Genomic DNA, 24,696 nt, shown 5'->3' with positions numbered 1-24,696 from the left:
GTTTTCAACCCTTTCTACCCGGCCGCGGTCGCGTCAAACAATACGTAGTACCACATCGTCCGTACCTGTAACACTCGTTTGGGCAGTCCTGTCTTTTGCGAGAGCTGTTTGAGATCTTTTGCGTCGGGGTTGTGGTTGTGATGGAAGTACGACTTCATGGTGCGCAGCTGATGGTGTTTGAAAGACGTGCGCATGCGTTTCGTACGTTGGTGACCGGATCCGGGACCGCCGTTGCCGCCCGCGCCGGACAAACCGCCCGGGCCGAACGCCATTTCCATGTTGTACGAATCGCTCGAGTTCATGTCTGAAACAATAGCAAAAAAGTTAGGAAAAAAAAAAAAAACAAAACAATTTCTAACTTTTCACGCGTGTTAATCGTAATACATCATTTACACGGTTTGGATACTTTTCATAACAATAACATTAAACGTAGGTACCTTAGAAAAACAATACCCACCCGAGTGATTAAAACTTATTGGAATTGAAGACGAAAATATTTACGACGGCGTGATTTATTTATATTATTTATAAACAAGAATTGTATACGTGTATATTATAATAAACACTTTTTCGGTTATCAGTAGATCGTATATCGAACCTAACGTCCTTCACGTCCCGATGAGTTTTATTGCTTCTGTGGTTTGGTTGTACTCGATGTTTTGTGTGTGTGTGTGTGTTGTAGTGTTCTGTCGAAGTTTTAAATATTCTCATTCTATGCCAGAGCACATATATATATATATATACTTCTTTTCCATCGACGTTTTCAAACACATTTCGTTTGCGTTAATAAATTCAATATTTTCGTGAATATTCAAATTTCAAACAATAAACACGTCAAAAGATTCAAATTCAAGATAATATTAACGAAATAAATTTTTTTTTATTTTTTTTTTTTAATAAATATATTTATACAAACGCTGAATACTACAACACTGCAATAACATATCTGGACTTGTGGACCTATCCATGCTTATAAAATATTATGATCGATGCACTCTATTGAATATATGTTATTTTCGTTTCGACCATTAATCATATTATTATAATCATTATTTCTCAACTATTAAGTATTCACAACACGAAGTACAATCACTCGCAATAAAAACACGATATTTATGTAACAGTGCGCACTCAGATTTTAATAAAATAGTATTTTTAACGTTTATAAAAATGAAAGCTCGACAAATATGATGGTTAGGAACGGGAATACTATGTTATCAATTGAAAATACGACGTCGTATCGTTGACGGTAAGATTCGTGAAGAAAAGGATGGTGGCGATTGAAGATGTGTAACTGACAAGTTAAGCATGTGTATAAAGTGTATGCGAGTGTGTACGCGCGTCAAAGTAGTATAATTTCACCCTTTCACGGCGCAAGCTGTCCGTCACCTCCCTATAACCGAGACCAATATCAATTTTACGACACGAAATTAGCTGCTGCTGCGCCTTTGCCAAATACATATGTAATGGACTCATCGTCAGGACAGATTTTTATGGAAAAAAAAAAACTCAGTACCGTCGCAAGCTTTTGCGAAGCCCTAGGCAGCAAATGCAGTACAATTTTCTTAAACCTAAATATACTTAACTATTCCAATTTGACAAACTGCGGGCATCGAATTTATTTAAAATGCGAGGCCCTAGGAAATCGTCTAAGTTGCTTGCTCGCTAACGCTAACGAAGGCACTGATAAAAACAAAAACGAAAACTGTTTCATACATCGGTGCGCACGTAAATCGACTACGCAGTATTTGTAGTGAAATATAGCGAATACGCTCGCGTAGACAAATTTAAAAAAAAAAATTACAACGCGGCCGAAACGCAAAAAGTCTATGCAAGCGTATAAACTATGCGTTTATTATATGCAAGTGTGCGTGCGTGTACGAGTCTATTTTCATTGTGTTCTCAGAACCCTGTAGGTTAGGTACTAACCGCATATGTTTTCCTTTATTTTTTTTTACTACACGTTGTTATAATTCATTTGTTATTAACGGTTGCCACACTACACGTAAACGTGCATAAGTGTATTATAGATTATGTACGTTCTACGCGATATACATATGCACGGTTGTGTTGTGCATATCATCGCGACCGGAAAGGTTATCGAAAGTTTGCTGTAGAAGCGTTGTCCGCAGTAGTCGGTTACGTGTTCCGACAATGTTTTGATATTGTTATTCGTTATGCAATACGATAATGCTGAAATAATAATAGAAAAAAAATCTAAAAAATAATTGCTCTCGAAGCGTGTATCGAAAACAACGATTAGATAAACGTTTGGAAATTGACTTCTGTATCGACCGGAAAACATAACTCTGCGTAGTGCACAACGATACGCTCTCATATCATCGCTATACATTCGGTACGTGTGAAACGCGAGAGGACAGGGGTTAGGTCAAGGGAGTCATCGCATCCCCCACCGGGCGATAAAAAAAGAAAAAATAGAAAAAAAGCCGCGGCCCGCTGATGGTGCCCGGAGTTCATCGGCGCTCGGATAACCCCGGGCACCGTTGATACGAGCAACGAATACTGTACGCGTACGCGTTTCCCGATGTTTAAGCGCATAAAACCGGTGATTGTAGCACCGATAACGTTATCGTCGTGCAACGTTAATCTTTTGCCGTGGAACCACGTCTTTGGTAAACGCTATAAGGATAAAAAAAAATCAAACGGCCCGCGCGGTGTATTACTATTCTATCGCGGGGTAATATAACAAAGGCGAACTTATGATCGTCGTATCGATCGCATTTTAACCGTACGAATCTAAGTAGGCGCAAAACATTCCATCGTCCGTTAGTTCGACTCCGAAATGACCGAATCGCCGATACCGCCTGAAGGAAAACGTCGACAACCGGTGCGAACGACGATGCGATCGAACAACACGTTACGACGACTTTACTTAATTAGATAAAGTTAAAGCGAAGTTTATTGCGTTGACCGTCATCTCCGGTGGAACTCAACACGACTCATCTACAACCGATGAGACGTGCGTAAAATGGGAATAATAGCGGAGCAATCACCGTGAAGTTTTGAATGACGCACGACACGGAGCCGCTCTCCCGTTTGATCGTACGATTGTAACCTATCCGATAAACCGCGTATAAGTTAATATAATAAACATGTTTTCGCCGGAACGTTTTTAAAAGACCACAAAAATCGGTTTACTCGAAATGTATCAACGCGTTAAGGGGATCGAAAAAAGAATGAAAAAAAAAAAAAAAAAAAACAATTAAATTATCCGTGTCACATTTCATGGTGAACGAAGTTATTGTAGTAACTATGAAATACTGCTACGACTACCTACTGTTTATGGTACGATAATAACACACGCACTTGCCGCGTTCTACAACGCTACGATTATTATAATAATCATGTGTATACAAACATGCGTGCACGAGGTTTCGCAACAGCGATCCTCGGTGCAATTAAACGCGCGTTATCAAAGCACAATTGTTGCGGCGATCTCTACGGGTTTCGAGTGTGACCGGCCGACGCGCACGCGGAGCGCCCGGGATAATCGTACACGCGTTATGCCGTAGTAGACGTCGACGACAAATATGTGTGCGCGAGAAAATCGCAGCGGCCGCGTAAACACCTCTGCAACGATCAAAATACCACGTCGTCGGCCGTCTCGCGATGAAGGACGTGTGGTGGGGGTACTGTCGATTATTGAAAACAATATTCGTCGGCGAAAAGATCCGCGCAGGGACGGATCCAGAGGGAGTTCCGAGGGGCCTTGCCCTGCCTACCCCCCAAGGCATTCTGAAAACGATGACGAATTTAGTACTTACGCGCTAAGAACGCCGAGATCAACATCAATAGATGCCCTACACGACGACCATACAATTCACACAATATTTGGTTAACTTCTCGTCATATTTTGTACGTTACCAGTGAGCGTAACAACGGATGAGAGAAGAGACCGTCCTACCTCATTATGTTTACTAAATGTTTATCGAGATAAGGAATTAAAATGTTAAAAAATTTACCGCTTTAGTAAAAAAAAATTACTAATAGACGTATTGATTTTGTGGATTAATACGATAAGTATATAAAGGACATATTATAATATGATTTCTGTTGTATACCAATATATATATTATTATTATTATATAAGTATAATTTATACTCGTATGTACATGTTTTGTTGTAGCTTAAACAGTTGACCTCCCCCAGACCTTGGCTCTGGACCGTAACTGAGTACGCGATTATTCTATATCGACATCGCTTTACCGCCATATAGATATATTGTATTTCGTTTTTTACGCCGTCGTACCCGGATTATACGTAAACTCGTCACCGTCGACACGCATCACGAAGTCCACGCAGATCCATGTTTGTAACTTGTTATGTATTCTCATCTTAACTCACGGGCGCTGCGCGGGTAATAAGATAACATCAAGCAGAAGAGATATAGGTGTTTTCATATTTACTGATTATAAAAATATACGCCACCGAAGATGGTCTCGGAATCTTTCGCCACGGAACTTGAACGCGTCACGGAGAATCGTCAGAAATCTACATACGTGTAGGGTCGGTTAAACACTTGTTGCATTCGATTGACACTAAAGCTGAGATTTTCGCAGAGCCGTGCGCATGGACCCGCAGACATTAAGTTTTGATAACATTAAAAAAAAATCGATTATTTAGGCTTTATTAAGTCGCGGATTGTTACGCATTTGCATTTGGTTGTACAGTTGGAATTTGAAATTCGAAAAACCAAGTAGAATCAACACGAGAATGAATTTGTTTTGGTTTATCAAAATCACTTTGAACGAATAAAAAAAAAAAAAATTATGTAAGATTACTTTTACACATACACGTGTAACGAAATATACAAAGGATATTTGTTGATTACATTTATCAGAATCGATTTTTTTTTTTTTTTTGAAACATTAATCTGCGAAAACATGCGATGTATATTTTTGCTTCGCCGTCGCCTTACAATAAATATTACGAACGCAATGTAATTAAACACAAAAGATCATACCATGCGTGTCGTAATTGATTTTTCCACGTACGTATACAGACGTAACGCTACGAGAAAATAAAAAAACCCCGACCACAAGCTTATGTAAACCATGAATAAAAACACGTTTCCAGCGATTTTTTCGCATCTACGTTGACACCGCGTGTGTACAATACACAAAACGGTAATTTTCCTACGTACCTATTTATGTGCACGTACCGTACAGATAGTAGTAGTACGTAAACAGGGGGGGGAGGAGGTGGTAAACAAATAAGCTAACCCAAGTGCTCTGCACCGGAAACGAGACGGATTGTGAGATGTATCACGTATACATATCAACACGGCGTGTGCAACATAACATCATTACGCGATGGTTTACCGACGACGATCGTTTTTACACGCGGGCGAGCGCACGTACATCATTATCAGGGACGATATGGGGAAGGGTTCGAGGGAAAACAACACGAGCTGCGGTGCACAAAACGTACACAACGTCGTTGGAAGGTGCTGCGTCGTAATGCGATGGGGACGGAGGAGACGGCGCGAGAAACGGAAGGGTCGCGGAGAAGAACGAGCACAACGACGCGGCTGCTGCCAACACGACAGCGAGCGCGCGCGTCCGTTCGAGAGACCGCGGTCGGCCGTAGGTCCGGTGACCTACGTTAATACCGTGTAAACGATGCGGTGACTTCGTTTCTGTTTGTTTTATACCCGTTTATCCCCCGTGCACGCATCGTTATTATTACGCGCGCGCTCCCGTCGATCACAAAAAAAAAAAAAAATAAATAAATAAAAATAATAACTATAATAACGTTTAACGCCACGTGTGCGCGGTCGGGAAACGAAAATCTGTTTCGTCCAATTTGGACACGAGACGCGAGCGTAATACACGTCTAGCAACAGCACACCACCACCACGCGACCGCCGGGGTATCGGTATCACGTACCGTTTTTCGGTTGATTAGATTTCTATTTGTAGTGCGCGTCGTATAAATATAAATACACTGAAAATGTGAGTACGCGCACGGTATGAACCGTGCAGTACGGCGGGCGAGGGGCGGGCTAGTTTCGCGGTCGGCTGAACACGCGGCGGCGCGACGACCGACCGCGGTCGTGGTTCCCACGATCCGTGAACCCGGCGGCGGCGGCGGCGGTCGTAGTCCCGCGGAGGGCACAAGCGGAATAAAAAGCGCCTCTCCCGGACGACGCGCGCGGCCTACGAGGCGCTTTTTTTCCCCCCGAAGAGAGTCGCGGCGAACCCGTCTCCGGTGTTGCTGCAGGTGATCGCGCCCGCCGCGGGTTCGCTCGTGCGGTTCGTTTGTTTCCGTCGTTCGGCCGGAACGGATTTTAAAGCCAACAGACGGTTAATCGATTACGCGGGGCGCACACCACCACCAGTGCTACTTCCGCCGAGGAGAAACGATTCTCAGGACAACGGTTACGCGCGCGTAGGGATCGCGCCCGGGTCGTCGTCTTCGGGGGACACGTCTTTTTTTTTCACCCCCGAAACGCGTGGGAGGGTGTGAACATCGAACAGACTTTGTTCCGTCGCCGTCGCGTTACGGATCTCCTGCCGATATCGTGTTCGAGTTGTACGCGGTAAACGATAAGAGATCATATCGGTTGTGACAAGTGGCCGTGAAACGCATCGTACGTCGAAGAAATAACGATACGTGCACACGAACGCGCGTACCGCCCCGGCAATAATGCGTATTAAAAAAAATTGTGTTTCGACGACGACACGAAACAGCGGTTTACCGCGAGTGTGAAATACGGTTACTACCACGGTTATCGAGCGTACGACCGCAACAAGGTACTGCTCGAATACTACGCGCACTGCACTCGTGCCCTCTTCGTACACTGTACGCACGCTTCGATCTTCGTTAATACCACGGGGATTTCGATATTTGTTTTTATTTTTCCTATCCGCTTATTAGTCCTCGACACATATTCCTACATTGGAAACGGTTCAGCACCAGTTTTCCCGACAAACCGCATAACCGCGTACCAGAACTACCGAACGATGTCGGTAAAAGGACGTCGGCGACGGTCGTAGGGCGGCGTAAAAAAAAAAAAAAAAAAAATAACGAAAAAAAAAAAAACCAAATCTTTACCCAACGAAACCAGACGATTCACCTTCACGCTTCATCGGCGTAACTCGTGGGTGCCACCGGATACCTAAATTGTTTTATATCTTCCTCGTTTACACAACCCGCGTGAGACGATTACTAAGCAGCGTTGCGCGTGTGTGCGCTTGTGGTGTGGGCACCTTTAACCGTCGCGGTGATTTGAACACAAAAAAAAAAAAATAATAATAAAAAAAACTAAATAAACATAAAAACCAATCTTCATACCGATTACCGACGTGAATCTATACAATGCACCGCCGAGGGTTTTACGAGTGCACGTGTGCAACGATCGTGTAATGTAATACGTATAAAAAAACGAATGTAACGTTGAACGACACCAAGTTCAAACAAAGCAACGCCAGTAAATAATACAGTAACTAGAAGTTTTCGCGATTGAACGATTGTTACCGTTTGCGTGTATTGCTAATACACGAAGTCGTTACGATCATGCGGTACCTAGGGCATTATATTTGCGCAGTAAACGTTTCAATATCCGTAATACCGTCGGATGTGTACGGAACGAATCGCTGCAGCGGCGACACGAAGAAAACCGTATTACGTTCAAATCCAATGCCAACACGTCCGTGTACCCTTCAACACCGTCCCCCGCGGTCACACCACTAATACCGGTGACATCGCTAGGGATTATTAGTAATCGTTGATCTTAGAAATCAATACGATATTGTTAAACATTAGATATAAGTGTAAAAATGTTTAGATCGGATGACCACATCTGCCGCCCCCGGAGAACGCGTTTTCGCCGTGCACGATATATTATTATTATTATTATTATTATTTTATTCGATCTGCGGAGAGTCGTCGATCGGAACTCGGTGACCCGCGGAGGTCTTGGGTAAACACACGCGCACGCAACGCGAAATGTCGTGATCGATCATTACGCGGGAGAGGCGTTCGTTTGTGTATTTTTTTCCCTCCGCCACACGTTGTTATTATCCGGTGGCCATCGACCTGTCAGCAGGTCTTTCGATTTATTATTACGTACTAATCCGATGCTGCAGTGGACTGTGGGAATCGGATCCAACAACGAGTATGTATGTGTGTATGTGTGTGTGTGTGTATACGGTTTTTTTTTTTTTTTTAGATTTGTTTTACATTATTATTATTTTATTTTTATTATATTAAACCTGATAACTTTGTCGAAATCTATAGGGTTATCGTTTGGACCAAGAAACACAAAACCGGACAGACAGCATAAAATACACACACACACACACACACAGATGCGCGCGCGAGTTTATACACATACATAAACATACATGGACGGCAGCCTTGGAGTCGCATAGCGCTGCACGCGCACGCGCACACCAGATCATTTTTTCCGCGACAACAAACTTTATACGGAGGATATTGAAAAAAAAAAAAAACTGAGCAGGAATGAAACGAAAAGATTCCTTTGCGAACACGCGCATTCCTGGTACTCAAGTACGGTTTCGCGTCATCGGTGTTAGCGCAGAGAGTTTCGAGATCGTGCGTCACGGACTTAAAGCGTTTACAACCGTTTCCGTGTCAATCTCTAATTTTGCCCGCACCCCGCGATGACATCCGACAACAGCAACAACCCGCAGTTGTGTGATATTACGCAAAGTGTGAATCAGTTCGCATCGAATTCGACAGATTTGCATGACGATGAAACGTGCGCCAACAAACGTCCGCCGTTTTATTTAACTCCTTCTCGTTTTCGAGAGATTACGGAACTACGCGTGCAGTTGCAGAACTCAAAGTACGCGTTGTATTATTATCTCGTATCCGGGAATAAAACCAAAACCCGCGAAATAATGCGCCGTTTTCTCACGTTTTTGGGCGAAAAAAAAAAACCTACAACCGGTTGATGCATAATAATTAACGTACATAATAATTACGGTCGATACAACACGACATATATTACGAATACGATAATCATAAAATGTAGTGCGAGCGTAAATAGCGGGTGGATTACAGTGAAAATCTATCGAAAAACTATTCTGCAAAAATTTACGGTTACTGAAAGACTTATAAACGTAAAAAACGCGACGTACACGCTGTATATATATATATATATATATACATACATTACACGGACACACACATATATATTTATAACTACGAACACTCGATCGTCGGCGACTTGATTGTGCGACCACGGGCTACTAGTTTTCTCACGGTACTCAAGAGATGCATAAAGAGGTTCGATAGAGAGTAATCGGGTGAAAGCTCGACGTTTCAGCAAGGTATTGATGAAGACATAATACGCAGCGGTCACACGCACCACGCTACAACCGTGGGGGGAGGGGGCTTTGCGTAAGCGCCAGCGATATTTAATGTATATAAATTAATTTCGCCACCACGTGTCTATAATCAGTTCAATAACAAATCCACGAAAACGTAGAATTTTTTTTCTGCCCTAAAAAACGGATGATCGGATTCGATACAAACATCTGTGCAATGGTCGCGGTACACAGTATTTCGTCATCTTATCACCTTCGTAACGTGGACTGAACACGCAAGAAAACACCTATGAAACAGAAACGCTGAAACTGAAGAACGATGGTGTTCGCACGCACGTTTTAGGCCATGAGGCCGCTAAAATACTGATAAGACATAATTAAACAAGCACATTTAATCGAACAATTTTACGAAGACGAAATAATGGAAAATAAAAGAACGCTTGAATTAAAAGAAAAAGAACTGTTTAATATTTATCGTTCGTAGGAATGACGTTAATCTTTAAAAAGTATCTACACATTTTTTTGAACAGTTAACAGTCGTAAATTTACATAATAAATTTGTATATAAACAAGAAAAAAAATTTATGAATCGGTATAAATGTTGAGTAAGTGAACATTTTTCCTCCTATTTCATAAACCTCTATACATGCATAAATGTTTCAAAAATAAAATTTGATCATCTCGTGTTTCGCAGGCCTAACCTAATTTCTAGCTTTGCCTGTCTCGTTATTCACAGTCCCCAGTTTTTGAACTGTACACTATATTTCCGATCATTCTGCAGTGTGAATTACGTACACATACACGTACATGTTTGAACGTCCATATTGTATAATACACCATGAATCACGCTGTATGTACGCGCGCAGCGCACCATTAAATTAGTATATTATTTTTATTTTTTTGTCGTCGTTCCGACGTACGGTATCAATGTTTTTCTGCCTATCATCGTCGTGGTGCCATGATGAAGCGGCGTTCTCGTTTTAGTATCGTACGCAGTGTTGTAGTGGTCCCGGTAGGTAGGTAGGTACATTCTCACGGGCTACTTCGTGTGAATCCCACTGGTTTTATTTTAAGAAAATTGTTTGGTATTAAAAATAATAACAATAATCACGGGGGATGGACGGTATATTGTAACACGGATAATAGCGCGTGTAAAAGATAACGTGTGGTGAGAAAAATGAATGTGACGATTAATTTTCTCAATAACTAAATAAGACATTTATTACAGTGGAACCTATAACGTACGACTACGGATAATACGAACGTCTGTGGATGGACATTTTACATGGTCAAGTCAAGTCATACTTGTACCGGTAGGCGAGGAGCAGAAACTTGCTTAAAATAGTATCAATAAGCATTACCTTGCTTGGACTGTTTTCATTTAATCTAACCAAAATAAAATTGTAACTTCCTAGTAAAGACTTGATTACAATAAGGCACGTGAACTGGTATCATATATATTATAAAAACTAATCGGTTTTATGGCTAAAGACTCGTAATACATTCATTATACCGCAAGTATAGGTTTGGTAGAGTTAAAAGGTCAGTGTTATCGTAGTGTAAGGAGAACTAATAAGGATTTATAAAGAATGTCACTTGTAATGCAACCAAAAGAAATCGACTTTAACGGACAGATAATCACTTTCATCGTAATATACGTTAAAAAATATTTATACCGGCTCAAGTCCTCGTCGTATACAAAGTATGTTTTTAACCAATCATATCGCACCGTTCCGATTCTTAATTAATAATAAGTACCTTGAATTCGCACCTGCAATTATTATGAAACTGCAGCGCAGAACTAAAAAAACATTAAATTCCATTCTAATTTCGTAGAGTATGCATTACTTCAATCGTTTTAGAATTGTGAGATTAAAAAAAAAACCGAGAAATTACTAAAATAATTTTAAAAATGCCGTTAACTTAATAATAGTTCACATTTTTTTTTTCAAATTTACAACTAAAAAAAAATTGTTATTACATGGAGTAGTAATACAAACGTAGATTAAATTCCGTTCTAATTTACGTAGATTTACTGTTCGACGTGTTGAAAACTTCAAGAGGTGATACGGCTGAAAGCTATACTGAAAAAGATCTCTACTCGAACACCCTGGTGCGAAGATGTATGTGCGTGGTACGCAAATAAAATTCTTGTACTGTACTACGTGTGCGAGTATATGTAAAAGTATCGTTTGCAGAAACGTGGGAGTGTACTTAAACATGTAACACCCTATGGTTCGATTGGGTAAAAATATATAAATTTTTTTACTGGTCGTTTCATGCGCCCTCAACTATAACCACCACCCGCTCGGCGGCAAAAATTAAAAAAAAAAAACCCGTTGTATTTGCGATTCGAGCGCTGCGGGAGACCATACAAATGACACCGCCGCACAAGAATAACACATAAACGAATGATAAATTGTTAAGCCCGCTTAAGAATCATACGGAACTGCATTTACTCACCCATGTTAGCGGTCATGGCGTCCAGATCTTTGGGTTTACGCTTTCTGGGTCGACCCTTCTGCCGGGGTTGCGTGGGCGCAGGGACGGCAGCGACCGCGTTACCGGTCACGACGGTGGACCCGTTGAAGAACACGCCGCCACCACCACCACCGCCGGGAGACTCTAGCGGCCTGGACGACGGATACGGCGACTGGACGGGCGTCATCGAAAGCGGTAGAGCCCGGTGCAGAGGCGACTGGTGCTGGACCAGCGACGGAGTGGACGACGGCGTGGACGAGGCGGACGCGAACTGCTGGTAATGGTGTTGGCAGAACACCGCTCCGTCGCGCATGCCGAACTGATCACCCTTGGTCAGCACCACCATGCACACGGTGCAGCTGAAGCACGGCACGTGGAACACAGTGTCCCTGGCGCGCATCACCAGCTCCGACGGTGAAATGGCCGCCTGGCACCGGCCGCACCGACGTATCCCGAACAAACTGTAATACGAAAAAACGTCGTTTAAATATTTGACCGCGTACAAAACTACTCCGGCCGATTCGTCCCTGTGCTTCGCTTAGGAGCAGGAGCAGACTGGCAAGGGAGACAAAAGGGCGATCGCCTCCCGGGCCCTCGATAATTGCATATTAATTAACAGTGCACAACATGTTATGTTAAAATATAATGGTAAAACACCAATCATTTACTGTTAGAATATTCGAATTTGGATGAATTGAGCACAATAAACTAAAAATATTTATTAATTAAAATTTAATAATAATAGGTCCAGTTTACTCCCCCCCCCCGGGGGGTCCTTGATACCCAGTCCGCTCCTGCCTAGAAGGTTTATTGCTGGTCCGGTGAGTATCATTAATTGTTTGGACGTAAAGAGAAAAAAATTAAGATCCAAAAAGCGTACCGCCATCGCCTTCGTATATTCCAACGGTGTTTATATTATTATTTGTTTTCGTACTACATTCGTCTACGCGTTCGGGATCAAAAAAATTCTCGGCAAACAGTATTTGCTCCGGTGCATTCCGATGAGATTTTCATCTTCAGTGTTACGCGAAAATCAGATGTACGGACGCGCAACCGAAATTAAAATTACATTGTTAATCCGACCGACGGCGTTGTGAAGGGGCTCGTCGTACGAATGAACATGCCGCATGATTTCGAACACGAGTCGAAGTGAAACTTTTGCGTCCTCGACTTTGTAATAACGTAGAGCTGAGCAATAACGTGCAATAATATTGTATAACATACTCTTAATATCGTACGAACAGTTCCCCATCTCTGGGCGTACGCGTGTGTAAATGTCGAAACACCGTTAACGCCGTTTTTCACAGTTGACCGTTTGTTATTTCGATTCGTCGTCATAACATAAACCGCCGACTCGTGAGCAGTACGAAGTTTACGTTGACCAAGGGCGCGTGCGTGCGTAGGAAATGCTGCGCGTACGAAAAGGTGGTAGCACAGCGTGTGTCTTTGGTACGGTAACGGTAGGGGAGGAGAAGCCGCTGCTGCTGCGACCGTTGGATCTTTTTCGCACCTCCAGTGTGGGCGTGGTCGGGGCGGTGAAGTCGTACAAAAGGGTCCGTTGGGAAAAATACACCGAAACTCGCGTACAACTATATTACGCGCTACACGTTCTACATAAACACGTATACAATATACACATCGACGCCGTCGTAATCGCTGGTACCGCCACCGTCGGTACACACTGCTGCTGCTCTCCCTCACCCCCGGGGTCCGCGGAATAATAACAATAATAGTAAAAAAAAAAAAAAAAAAACAATAATAAAAATACCTCAGCGGGATACCGACAATACCCGCCTTCCTTCCTATACACACACGCATATAAACTATTACCGGAGGTTTACATTACATCCCCCCGGTGAGCGTGCGCGCGCGCTCGTCAGTATGTGTTCCGGTTATCGGTTCAATGAATGTATAGTATTCACCGTGTTTCTGTTTGTTACACTAGTGTTTATCCCGTTCCTACAATGTTTAACTGTGTGCAAGAGCGCGTATGTGTGCGTGCGTGCCGCGTCTTTGTTTTGTTTGTTTATTTGCGTAATATAGAATATATATACAAATGATTGTTATCCGTGCACGAGAGTGTGAACGCGAGAGAACAAAAAAAAATTACACCCGGGGGTATGCGTGCGCGCTAATTTTTTTTTTTTTTAACGGTACACGCCGAAGACTTTACACAGACGACTATATGGATCCGCTGATTCCACTTATGTCAAAACCACAACGCACACAATACGTGTACATGTGTGCGCGAAGAAAAAAAAACGGTCCTGTTAAACAACCGCTGCCAATATTCGGTAAAACGTTGTCTGGATCGAGAAGATATGTAGAAACCGTCGCCGGTCGGCAGTGTAGACGTTCCGGATTTGGGCGAGTAAACGAGACGGAGGGAGAGAGAGTGAGGGAGAGAGAGATGAGAAACGCACTCCTTCGTTGTGGCGAAATCGCCCGTTCGCGAGCATTGCGAAAAGAATAAAAAGATTGAAGAAAAAAATCGTATTAAGCGTGTAGGGAAAAGGATAAAAAATAAATAAAAAGATAAGAAACCGTCGAGGAGACGAGGAAGTCTCCTCCGTCGGCGCATTCCACGCGCGCAATTTAAAACGAATGAAAGACGACGATTATTATGCGCGATACGTGTTACGTGTTATATCGGACGGAGAATCCGAGTGTACGGCTATCGGCGTAATCTTGTAAACGCGGCGGACGCACGGCAGCGTTGGTGGTAGCATCCGTGTGCGGCGGGCTCGCGATTTTCGCCACGACTCGAGGACAACAAGCGCGCGCGCTGAGATTCAGGTAATAATATACGTATGATAGCCGATTGCGATCGTGTCCCCGTGCATGTTGCAGCCCCATGTACCCGCTCGACGACGACCGCTTTGGTTCGGTTTTCGTGTTTACGTTTTGTTCGATATCCGTACGGCACGTATATTTACGTATATAAATGCATGTTTACGTACGTGTTTTATAATATAATTCGCGTACGGCTTATGCCGGGCGGCGACTCGGTGCAGCAACCTTGGTTCGTGCGTCGAAACGCGCAAAACCGGTATCGTACCCACTCCGCCGTGCAGCCGTTATCGCGTCCGACCGATCGGTCGAGCGCGCCGGAAAATCTCGGGGGAAAACGACTGCGATCTTTACACTTGCGCGGGGTCCTTGGGCCGAGGACATGTTCCGTGTGAACGTCGACCGCCCCGGTCGAGTCGGGTCGGGTCGTTATTAGGTTAATGTAAAAATTTAAGAGTTTCGTTCAAGTGAATTATCACAACGATGGTCGTGTCATTTCTCCTGGCAGACATAGTTGCGGTTCGCGTTGGACCACGATACGAAGGTCGCGCACGGTTTACATATATTTTCTCCGGGCACCATTTTGCTTGTCCTCGTTCCGTTCGATTTTTTTCGCACTCGATAACGATCGGCGTGTTATATAAGGTGTGAAAAATTATACGTCCAATATCGACGAGTCGTTATACACATCGTAATACACGCGCATAACTACGCCTCGATGGAGGAGCAAAGAGAACGCGGCGGAGAGTCGCCGACGAACTGTGTCGCTGCGGTTACCGGAACGGTTCGGGCGGGTTGATTCGCGAGACCGTGAACCGGGTTAGGTTACGAGGCACTCGTGAATAGGCACTGGTCGCGCGGTAGTGCACGCGTACGGCGTACGTTTCACGGTTTCGGTAAACGCGTACAGAGAAACGCGACGGGCGCGCGCCGAGTTCTCTTCGCAACGTCTCGAATTCCGCACAATGACATCGCGGCGGTTGAACACGGTTTGATGCGCAGCCTCGGAGAGCCGACGCGCAATGTTTACCGCGTGTTGCGACCGATTCGATCGGACCAACGGACGCACGTGTTCCGGCAACCGCAAGGGCGTACGACTGCGGATCGCGTGAAACGGCGCCCGGAAAACCTGCGCGTACGAGATCAGCGGTTTCGCGAGTTCGGCGTAACGTTTAGCGGATTTTTGTTTTTTTTTTTCTTTCTTTACCGTAGTTTTTACAACGCCTGCGAAGGATATTGGGGACGTACGCGCGTTACCGTCCACGGGGACGTGGTATTTGCACGCAACAACGGCCGGAAATCCGTTTTCGAGCGGACGACACGCGGCGACGACGTTTTTCTCAATACCGCGCGCGCGAGACGATGATGTCTCCTTGTTGCGCGAAGGCAACAACACAACATCGAACATTACGTGTACTGCACGTGTAGAAGCAAAACAAAAACGCATTGTTCCAAATATATTATTACGACGGTTTCCCGTGTTAATTAGGCGCGTGTAATAAATATAAAAATGATAATATCGTCCGGACCGTTTCGAAAAATCATTTTCATACGCGCGCGCGCAGCCGTCTACGTAATATAGGTGTACATCATATTATATATACTTCTCTCCGCGCGCGGTTCTCACTCTTCCGTCTCGGTGGTTCCCCATTATCTCTACATAACTCGCCGTCGTAATAGATAACATCAACGAGAGATTCACACGTATATACGTGAGCATATCACATACCTCTGTTATTACAATATTTATATGCGTATATATTATACGTACACGAAAAGAGAGGGAGGTAACAAAAAAAAAAAAAAAATTAAAACACGCACAATACATAAAAATAATGTTAATAAAATAATAAGAACAAAAAAAAAATAAAAAAAATACGCGAATTATTCACCGTAACGGACGAATGTGCAGTAAAACGTTTACGTGTGATACTGTTTCGGTCGAAAGATGCACACTCGGTACCATAACATCACGTGTGCATGCACCTCGGTGAAATACTTTTTTATTTTTCTTACCTAGTTCCAAGACGGGTGTAATCAAAACTGTTCATTATAATATTACAATATATTTGAACACCTGGGCAAATTATTCATGCACACGCGTGTATATTACAAATGTGTACAGTTTAAATAATAATGAACGGTTGTCCGTTTGAAAATGTATAACACCATAGCGTGCACTTCATATTATTTTCATATTCGACGGGGTTTAGAGAAAACGAAACCGATTCGTAACGTGTGCATAAACATACATATGTATATTAAAATTCGTGTTCTGTTAAGATTCCCGCACGCATTTGGAACGTTATCAATTAACTCTCAGTTTTCACATTGTTCTTCCGTTCTGCGAACATTATCGAACACATGTTTCAACGGACGAAGCTCTTTCGGACCAGTTTTACACGAGTAGAACATACATTTGTGGCATTTTCAAGATTCCACGGCGAGGTCATAATTATACTTTGAGTTGCGGTGCAGGTAAAAATATAGATGATACCGTAATAAAAACGAAACGCGAACCCGGGACGATCGCACATCATTGGCCTGGAATACACCGGGCGACGGCGGACAATCGGAAAAACGAATAGCATACGGCCGTGCAGTAGATAAAGATCTGCGCGAACAAGGGCACAGGGAACGGATCGACCGGCAGTGTTGATGAGCCGCCTATCGTCGTCGTCGTGCGGTCGTTACATGTACGTGCACCTGCGCGACGGGTGGAAACAACTCGTCGTCGGCATCCGACCGACGTGTCGCGCGCGATACCGTCGCGGTATGTTGCGGAAATCGCGCGCGCGCAATCGGTGCGCCGAGACGGCGTCGGACCGACAATCGAAACGGACGGGGACGGCGACCAGAAACGGCAGCAGGAGCCGGGTGGATATCGCGGGCACGCGTTCGAGATGGTATCGGCCGAGAAGAAGACGTTATAATAACGAGCGCGCAGCACGTATTTCATACGCTCGTAAATAGTAGGAGGCGCACCTACACGTGATAAACGCGCGCTCAGCGGGACGGCTAGGCGGCATCTCTCGTTGGACACCGCGTCACGACCCCGTACACCGCGATATTTATGAATTATCGTTTGATTTTGATCTTTTTTTTTTTTTTTTAATGTTTTTCGTTCGACGCGTTTAACATTCAGTCCGCGCGCGCGCGTTTACGGGACGAGAAATAGAGAAAAAAAAAAACAAAAACGAACGGTCTTGCGCGTACAAGCGGTATCCGATTACGGCGCCCAAGGGGTAAGTGATGTCCGGCGCACCGAGTCGGAATTCTTGCACGCGCGACGTACGTGCACGGGACACGGACGACTTCGGTGGTAATGTGTACACGACGATATTGCACGTCGTCCGTAAAGGTTGTAAGAGAAAATCACGTCGACGGGCACCGAATATCGTCACGCGCTTCACTCGCCCCCCCCCCCCCCCCCGCAGGGTGTACTGCTCGACGATAATCGAGTGTGATTTTATCGAAGAAACGGTTCCCGACGTCCGGAGGATCCCGATCAAACTGCAATCCGCAAGCACACGCGCGCGCACATCGGTATCGAGTTTATTCGACGACGCTTTTCTTCTGTTTCCGTCTCGAGTGTCCAAAAAGCAGACCTACTCCTCCGACAGCAGCGAAATATTCGTTCGAGTTTCCCAAGAATAAAACCGAAATTTACGAACGCCGATCTCGAGCCGACAGTGATTCAAGACGAATTCCATAACATCACTATCGCGGCAGACCCGTAGTCTATACGTGCACACCGATCGGTTCGTCTAAAATTACAGATCGCGTAGGTATATAATGCCGCGGGTCTATAAATGCGTTCGCGTGCTGTAACTGTCGGAGAAGACAACTCGCTTCCAACGCGTCCTTAAAAACAGATGTTGCGCCCCCGTTCTCGTCCGTCATCCGTTATTATTCTCGAAGACCGTACAATAATATTACGATGATAAACCGCTGCAGCGTGCGACGTTCGTCGGTATACGGAGGATCTTTGAACCTTTTCACTGGTACAAAATAAAAATAAAAAATGATAAAAACGCAGCAGCAGCGTTGACCGAAAAATCGTAGATACACACACACACACACACACATACTACACGTACACATATACACGCACTGTCGATTCGTTACAATCGATAAAATATACAGTCGCCGGTCGGGAACCGCAGGAAAGACGACGACGACGACGATAATAAGAGTTATTTTCTTTTTTTTTTTTCGTTCTGCAATAATTATTGCGCGTATCCTTCCCTGCCCGTGCAGCAACGTGATCTTTTCTTAGCGCGTTTTATAACTGCGTTCACGTGGCGCGCCGTTTGTCACACACATGTGGTCTTCCTCCGACAAGGAAAACTACTACTACATACTTATATACCATATATACACGTGTGTATATATATATATATATCATATTATATCCGTACGGCGTTTACGCGCTATACAAGCGACCACACAATTCGCTACCGATGAGATGCTTCTTCCAGACCTATTTTACGAGCACGTATCGTAATACGTTATATCCGTATCTTACAATATATATTATGTTGTACACGCATACGCTTCTGGAACGCATCAAACAGATTGGCCCGTATGCACGAAAAACACGAGTTTTTATTTATTTATTTATTTTTTTTTTTGCACGTTTTTCAAACAAGTACACGACGTACACACGCATAAGTGTATACAAATGTATATGTATAATGTTATTTTATGCGGTGCGCCTCATAAATCACGAACGCGCCCCGCGCGGTTAACGAGAAAACTCTGGACGCGTCGCCGTTTACACGTGTTACACGCGGCGACAATGACGCATGTGTATCGCTACGCGCGGCTAGCACACAATCAAAGGATTCGTCCGATGGCATATTATTTTTTTCGTTTCGTATTTTTTTTTGTCCACAACGCCGCCTTTTTACGGTCTTACACACGACGCTGACGTACAGAAGGTCTTTCGAAATTCATACGCGACCGTTGATTTCACCGTACACGAAATATAGTGGAAAAAAAAAAACCTATTACACGTACACGTGAGCGCGAAAACACATCGGCTGCTGGTCGCGAACACGTTTGTCATTCATCGTCCGACCACAATTGGACGGGAAAATTCGTGCGTCGATTTTTCAAGTTCGAAAGTGAACCTAACCTAACCGGCCCCCACGATCGCAGCGGATCGACGTGCGAACCGCACCTAAACGGAGGGATGATCCGTTTCTACACTTCGGCAGTGCGTTTACCGCGGAAACCCGAACGCATCGTCTAACGTAATTGTTTCGCTATACTCACATCACAACTGTGCCATAAAGCGACCGGCTTGTGCGCGCGCGTCGCGATATCGCGTAGTTGCGTACCACTTGTTGCCCGACTGAAGGTCTCTCGTGCGCGACATATTGACCGACATTGTTGTTGTTTTACTGTACGCGGATTACGTTATTGTGTGCGGTGCGCGTGAAGTTCGCGCGCGAATTCTTCGCTCGGACGAAAATATAACACATAATCGCAGAAGATATGCGCGTTTTCGCGATTACGCAACACACGACCGTGTTAATAGTATATGGACGCGTCGTCACCGCTGCGATGACTGCCGCTACACGTACAACCGGTTTCGCGCACACCATCGATCGAACGAACGACGTCGGAGATTGTATACGTTTTCGACATTAATACTTTTGAAGTGTATCGGTTCCGAACGGACTCGAACGGGAATGGAAAAAAAAAAAAACTGCCAAAATAATACGTGCGTTCGGATAAACGCGCGCGTTATTACGGGTCAGCAGTCCGTTCGTTGTTGTGAATGTGCATGATCAGCTTTGATCACGGTCACCGTGTATCGAATGGCGAAAGGATATGGTATGACGGCAGAGAGGGACTGAGCGGGTTGTGCCTAGTCATCGGACACAATACGCAATAATGTGTGCCCTTTACACCGTTTGGACTCTGTTGTGCGTTTTCATAAAATATTGTTATTATGCGATGAAAAAAAAAAAAAAAAAAAAATGAATAAAACACCGTTCGTTCTACGTGAGAACAACAACACGGACGTCGCCGTCACCGGTGCGTCGACCAAAATTATTCGTGTGTGGGTGCGTGTGAACGCGCGCTCGACGTCATGACAGTTTATCGCAAACGGGATTATTAGCCTTTTTGGATAAACGAATGGAATTCTTCCCAATTTTTCCAAACGGTTAACGCCTAATCGGGCACGTAACGTTGCAGACAAAGCGTGGTAAATGACAAACCGATAAACACGATATGGTTCTAGAGCTGAAGTTTGTGTACGGTGGCCAGTTGGAATCCTACGGAGCGGGGCCCCAGATCGCGGATCTTATTACAACGCGACTTTGTTTACCGCACGAAAACGGTTCCAACACGAACGGAAAACACAGGAAAATCGGTTTAATCTTAATGCGAGTCAAACGTTAGATAACCGGACCAACGTTACGAGCATGTACCCGCAAGTCTTGTGCGTCCGATCAAACGATTTCAAAAATATACAAAACGTACCCACCCGGCGCAGCGTCGCATAACGTCACGTATCTATATACGTATCTCCCGTGGCGCGGAGCTCGGGGAGAACTTTACGGCCGGTAAAACGAGAGACGACAAATATATTAACACGTTATTTATTAAACGGAGCACGTTGACAGCGGACGGCCGGGGACCACGCACGTAGATCGAAATTAAGTGTTTTTACCTAGTTTTTATTTTTTATTATTATACGATAGTACAGCGTATTATTATTACAGTATTGTTTATTGCACGTGTCCGTAGGGCACCGGTTAACGGCGGGCGGTTTATTACACGCCCGTGTAATATGTTTTTCGGTCGTTTTAGCACCACCGCCGTCGTCTAGGACGACCGGGAAACGTCGTCGTTTCTACTACGGTCATCCGATTCGGAGAAGCGCGTACACATGTCTGGGCGACGGTATTTTTTTATTCCCTCGCACGGTCGGCGCATGATTAACTGTACGAACGGAACGTGACCCGAACGAGCGCCACGACACTGCTGGGCTACGGGTAGGTGCAACGAAAACCGACGGAACAGTAAAATATTCATAATATTATCCGTTACATTATATTGTGCGTAGGAAAAAATTTCGTTTCGGACGATATTCGGACACCGTTGTCCACGACAACGGTGTCCGTCTGAGATTACGGTCTGAAACCGGGACGCGCGGGTGCGTCGGACGAAGACGCGAGGAGAAACTATCGCACCCGAACATCGATAAAAACGTAATGATAACCGTCGTCGTCGCATGCGGTCACACATAATATATATATGTAATCTAACGTGCACCGGCGCAGCAGCAATTGTCAGCCGAGTATTTATTATACACCGAAATATTATTATACGCACTGCAATTTGGGCGGATCGGGTGAACGCGAAAACACGGGGTGGTTTAGCTGTTGTTATACAGTGCACACGATAATGACACCGTCGTTGTTATCGTCGGGCGCCCGGGCCGGGACGTTAAATTTATACGTACGTACAAACTATTGTCAAGTATATATTATATAGGCTGACATAGGAACTCCGGTGAACACGCACACGCACACACTAAACAATAGTGTAAAACGCATGTGTGCACGTGTGTGTGTGTGTGTGTGTGGTGTACACGTGTAGCAGCAGCAGGTCGTCTCTGCGGCGTCACGTCTGGTGGTGGCGGCGCGCGGCGATCCGATACGACCGATAAGCGCACGGGCATTCGCACCGTAGAAGAACGAAACGACAACGACGAGGAGGAGGAGTAGAACGACGAGAAGAAGAAATTATACGCGTGGCGAGAGATCCAAAAGAGCCGGTCGTCGTACGAACGTGTTTAATATTGTGTACAGGATGCAGCGGCAGCAGCAGCAGCAACAGCAGGAGGAGGGTACGATGATTGGGCGATTTTCGCTGCGCCGAGTTATTCCGTTCCCCACCGCCCATCCCCGATCGCTCGTAACGATTTCGTTGCGTCGGCACAACCGTGCCGCGGCGGGTGCACGTCGTTCCCATGCGGTATTGCGCACAATGGCCCCCAACCGGTGACCTTTTGCGCGGGGAGGTACAAAAGAGAGAGAGAGAGAGAAAAATCGACTTTTATATTCTCTTATACGTACACGCGTAGGTACGTGTTATTATTCTTTGACGCGCGGCGTTGACGTCGTAACCGAAGTGATAATTAAGACATCGGAATCGACACGAGGCAGCACAGTTCTTTGCGGCCGACACGAACCGTACGACGCGCCTACTACGCGCGCACGCACACACGATCTCGTCGTCGGCGCACCGGTAACAGTAAAACGAGAGTTGTTCGATTTCACACGTCACTCGCGCGCGGCGCAGTCATCACATCGTTGCGCGCGTGTACCGCGTGCGCGTAGTGGAGACACCGTCGCGAATAACAATAATAATATGGTTATCGTTTCGTTTACGCGCGTATCGTTCGCGGTAACGTACGAACCGCGTTTTTGTACGGTGCCCATGATCGTTTTATATGGGCCCTCGTTTTGACAAAACATGCTTTACAAAAAAGCTGCTCACTGCGCTTGCGGAACGACACATTTTTTCAACCGTTTCGCAAACTGTCGATTGCACGATAAAATTTTATGAAATCAATAGGTGTACGCAATTTATGTCTATAAAACTACTCCAATTTAGTATGATAAAAAAAATGTGTATCGGCTTAAAATCGTTTGGGCCCCTTTCACTCCAAGAGGGCCCCGGCCAGACCCCCCGCCCGTTGATCCGGCCTCGCCGATGGTTATCGCACGTGAAACGCTGAGACCCGAGTGCGTGCGTCCGGCGACGTTTGCACGCACATAATTGCGCGCATCCCGAACGGCAATATAAATGTAAATTACTATTATTATAATATTGTTTTACACGCGTTCCGCGCGCGCGCGCGCCGTCGCTTGTCGTGTCGCGACGCGCAGGTGCCGACCGGTTACTCCTGCTGTTTGATAAATCGCCGTACGAACGATAATTATTATCGTTGTAGTTGTTCGACGGACGACGCGGCCGACCACGGACATTTCGTTTAAAACACGTGCGTTACCACAAAAAAAAAACGCGCGTTCGGCCGTTGAAAACCGACTGCAAGGCTCCAAAAGTCGGACCCGTTATCGTAACGCTTACGACGGGTCGCGTTTAAAACGGACGAGAATCGCCGTTCGCACGTTTTCAGCATCGTATAAACTCGAACAAACGCGTTCCGGTTCTAACGTGCCGATGTGTTCTCGACCGAACGAGACTGTGTGAAATCATATGCGTTCAAATAAATCCACGCACTCCGGTTTCGCTCCGCTCGTTTTTCACTACTATCAACTCGTAGCCGACGCGGCGACACACGTTCTGCTCCTATTCCCCCGGTATATGATCCAATTAAGCAACGCGACGAATACATTACGTATGGACATACGCACGGCGCGTCTCGGAGCGAAGGGTCCCGCGCGACACATATTTTCACGTCCGAGAACGAACGGTCACGACGACGACGACGACGACGATCAGGACGAAGGCACGTGCGAGCGCGCGTGTAATATGTTCGGCGCAGGACACACAGGACGTGTGCGCAGGTACCTACGCAAGAGCGCTGTTGGTCGGATGCCAGTGCGTGTAATGCGCGCTATGTGTGCGTACGTACGTGCGGTGGGTACGGCGGGATCGCCGCAGCCAAGTCATACCTCCGTAGGACTTTTAATTGCTTCCAGAAGTTTTCGACCGCGTAATATATTATCGCCCCGGAGACGTTGAATAATTACGACTCGCCGCCGACCCTATTGCCGTATTATATACGTATCGGCCGACTCCTCATCCGCTATATGTAAATAACGGTCGAACTTCCACGAACAATCCTTACGCACGGCAAATACTGTATTATGATAATAAATGCGCTCGGGGTGAACCCGAGATAAAGTTATGCACCCGTATAAATAATACGAGCGCACACGGCTCGCCAACATTTTTCCCGAGTCGAGTACACGCGGTCTACCCGATATTCGTACACGTTGGACGCCTCATTAACGTCCAAGTCAAAGATATACGAGTACGTGCGAGAGGAACGTTCATTTAAATCCCCGCGCAAGGCTGTCCCCATCGGTGCCGCAATTATTTTAATCCGTGGAAAC

The 24,696-nt window shown here is 45.2% G+C and overlaps 1 protein-coding gene across 3 annotated transcripts in view; it reads right to left on the bottom strand.

Moving 5' to 3' along the window:
* The window catches only part of LOC112686687, a 54,275-nt gene that overhangs the window by 9,414 nt on the left and 20,165 nt on the right, over positions 1-24,696 (bottom strand). For all 3 annotated transcript variants that reach the window (XM_025559091.1, XM_025559093.1, XM_025559092.1), the window contains exons 4-5: positions 11,780-12,258; positions 66-304 (exon numbers count right to left, since the gene is read on the bottom strand). In XM_025559091.1, coding sequence (XP_025414876.1) covers positions 66-304; positions 11,780-12,258 — 718 coding nt within the window. The remainder of the gene's footprint in view (positions 1-65; positions 305-11,779; positions 12,259-24,696) is intronic.

The sequence above is a fragment of the Sipha flava genome, unplaced genomic scaffold (genome assembly GCF_003268045.1).
Source record: "Sipha flava isolate LNK unplaced genomic scaffold, YSA_version1 322_pilon_pilon, whole genome shotgun sequence".
In the NCBI taxonomy this organism is placed as follows: Eukaryota; Metazoa; Arthropoda; class Insecta; order Hemiptera; family Aphididae; genus Sipha; species Sipha flava.
The sequence above is the reverse complement of the archived record's forward strand: the minus strand, read 5'-3'. Positions and strand labels throughout refer to the sequence as shown.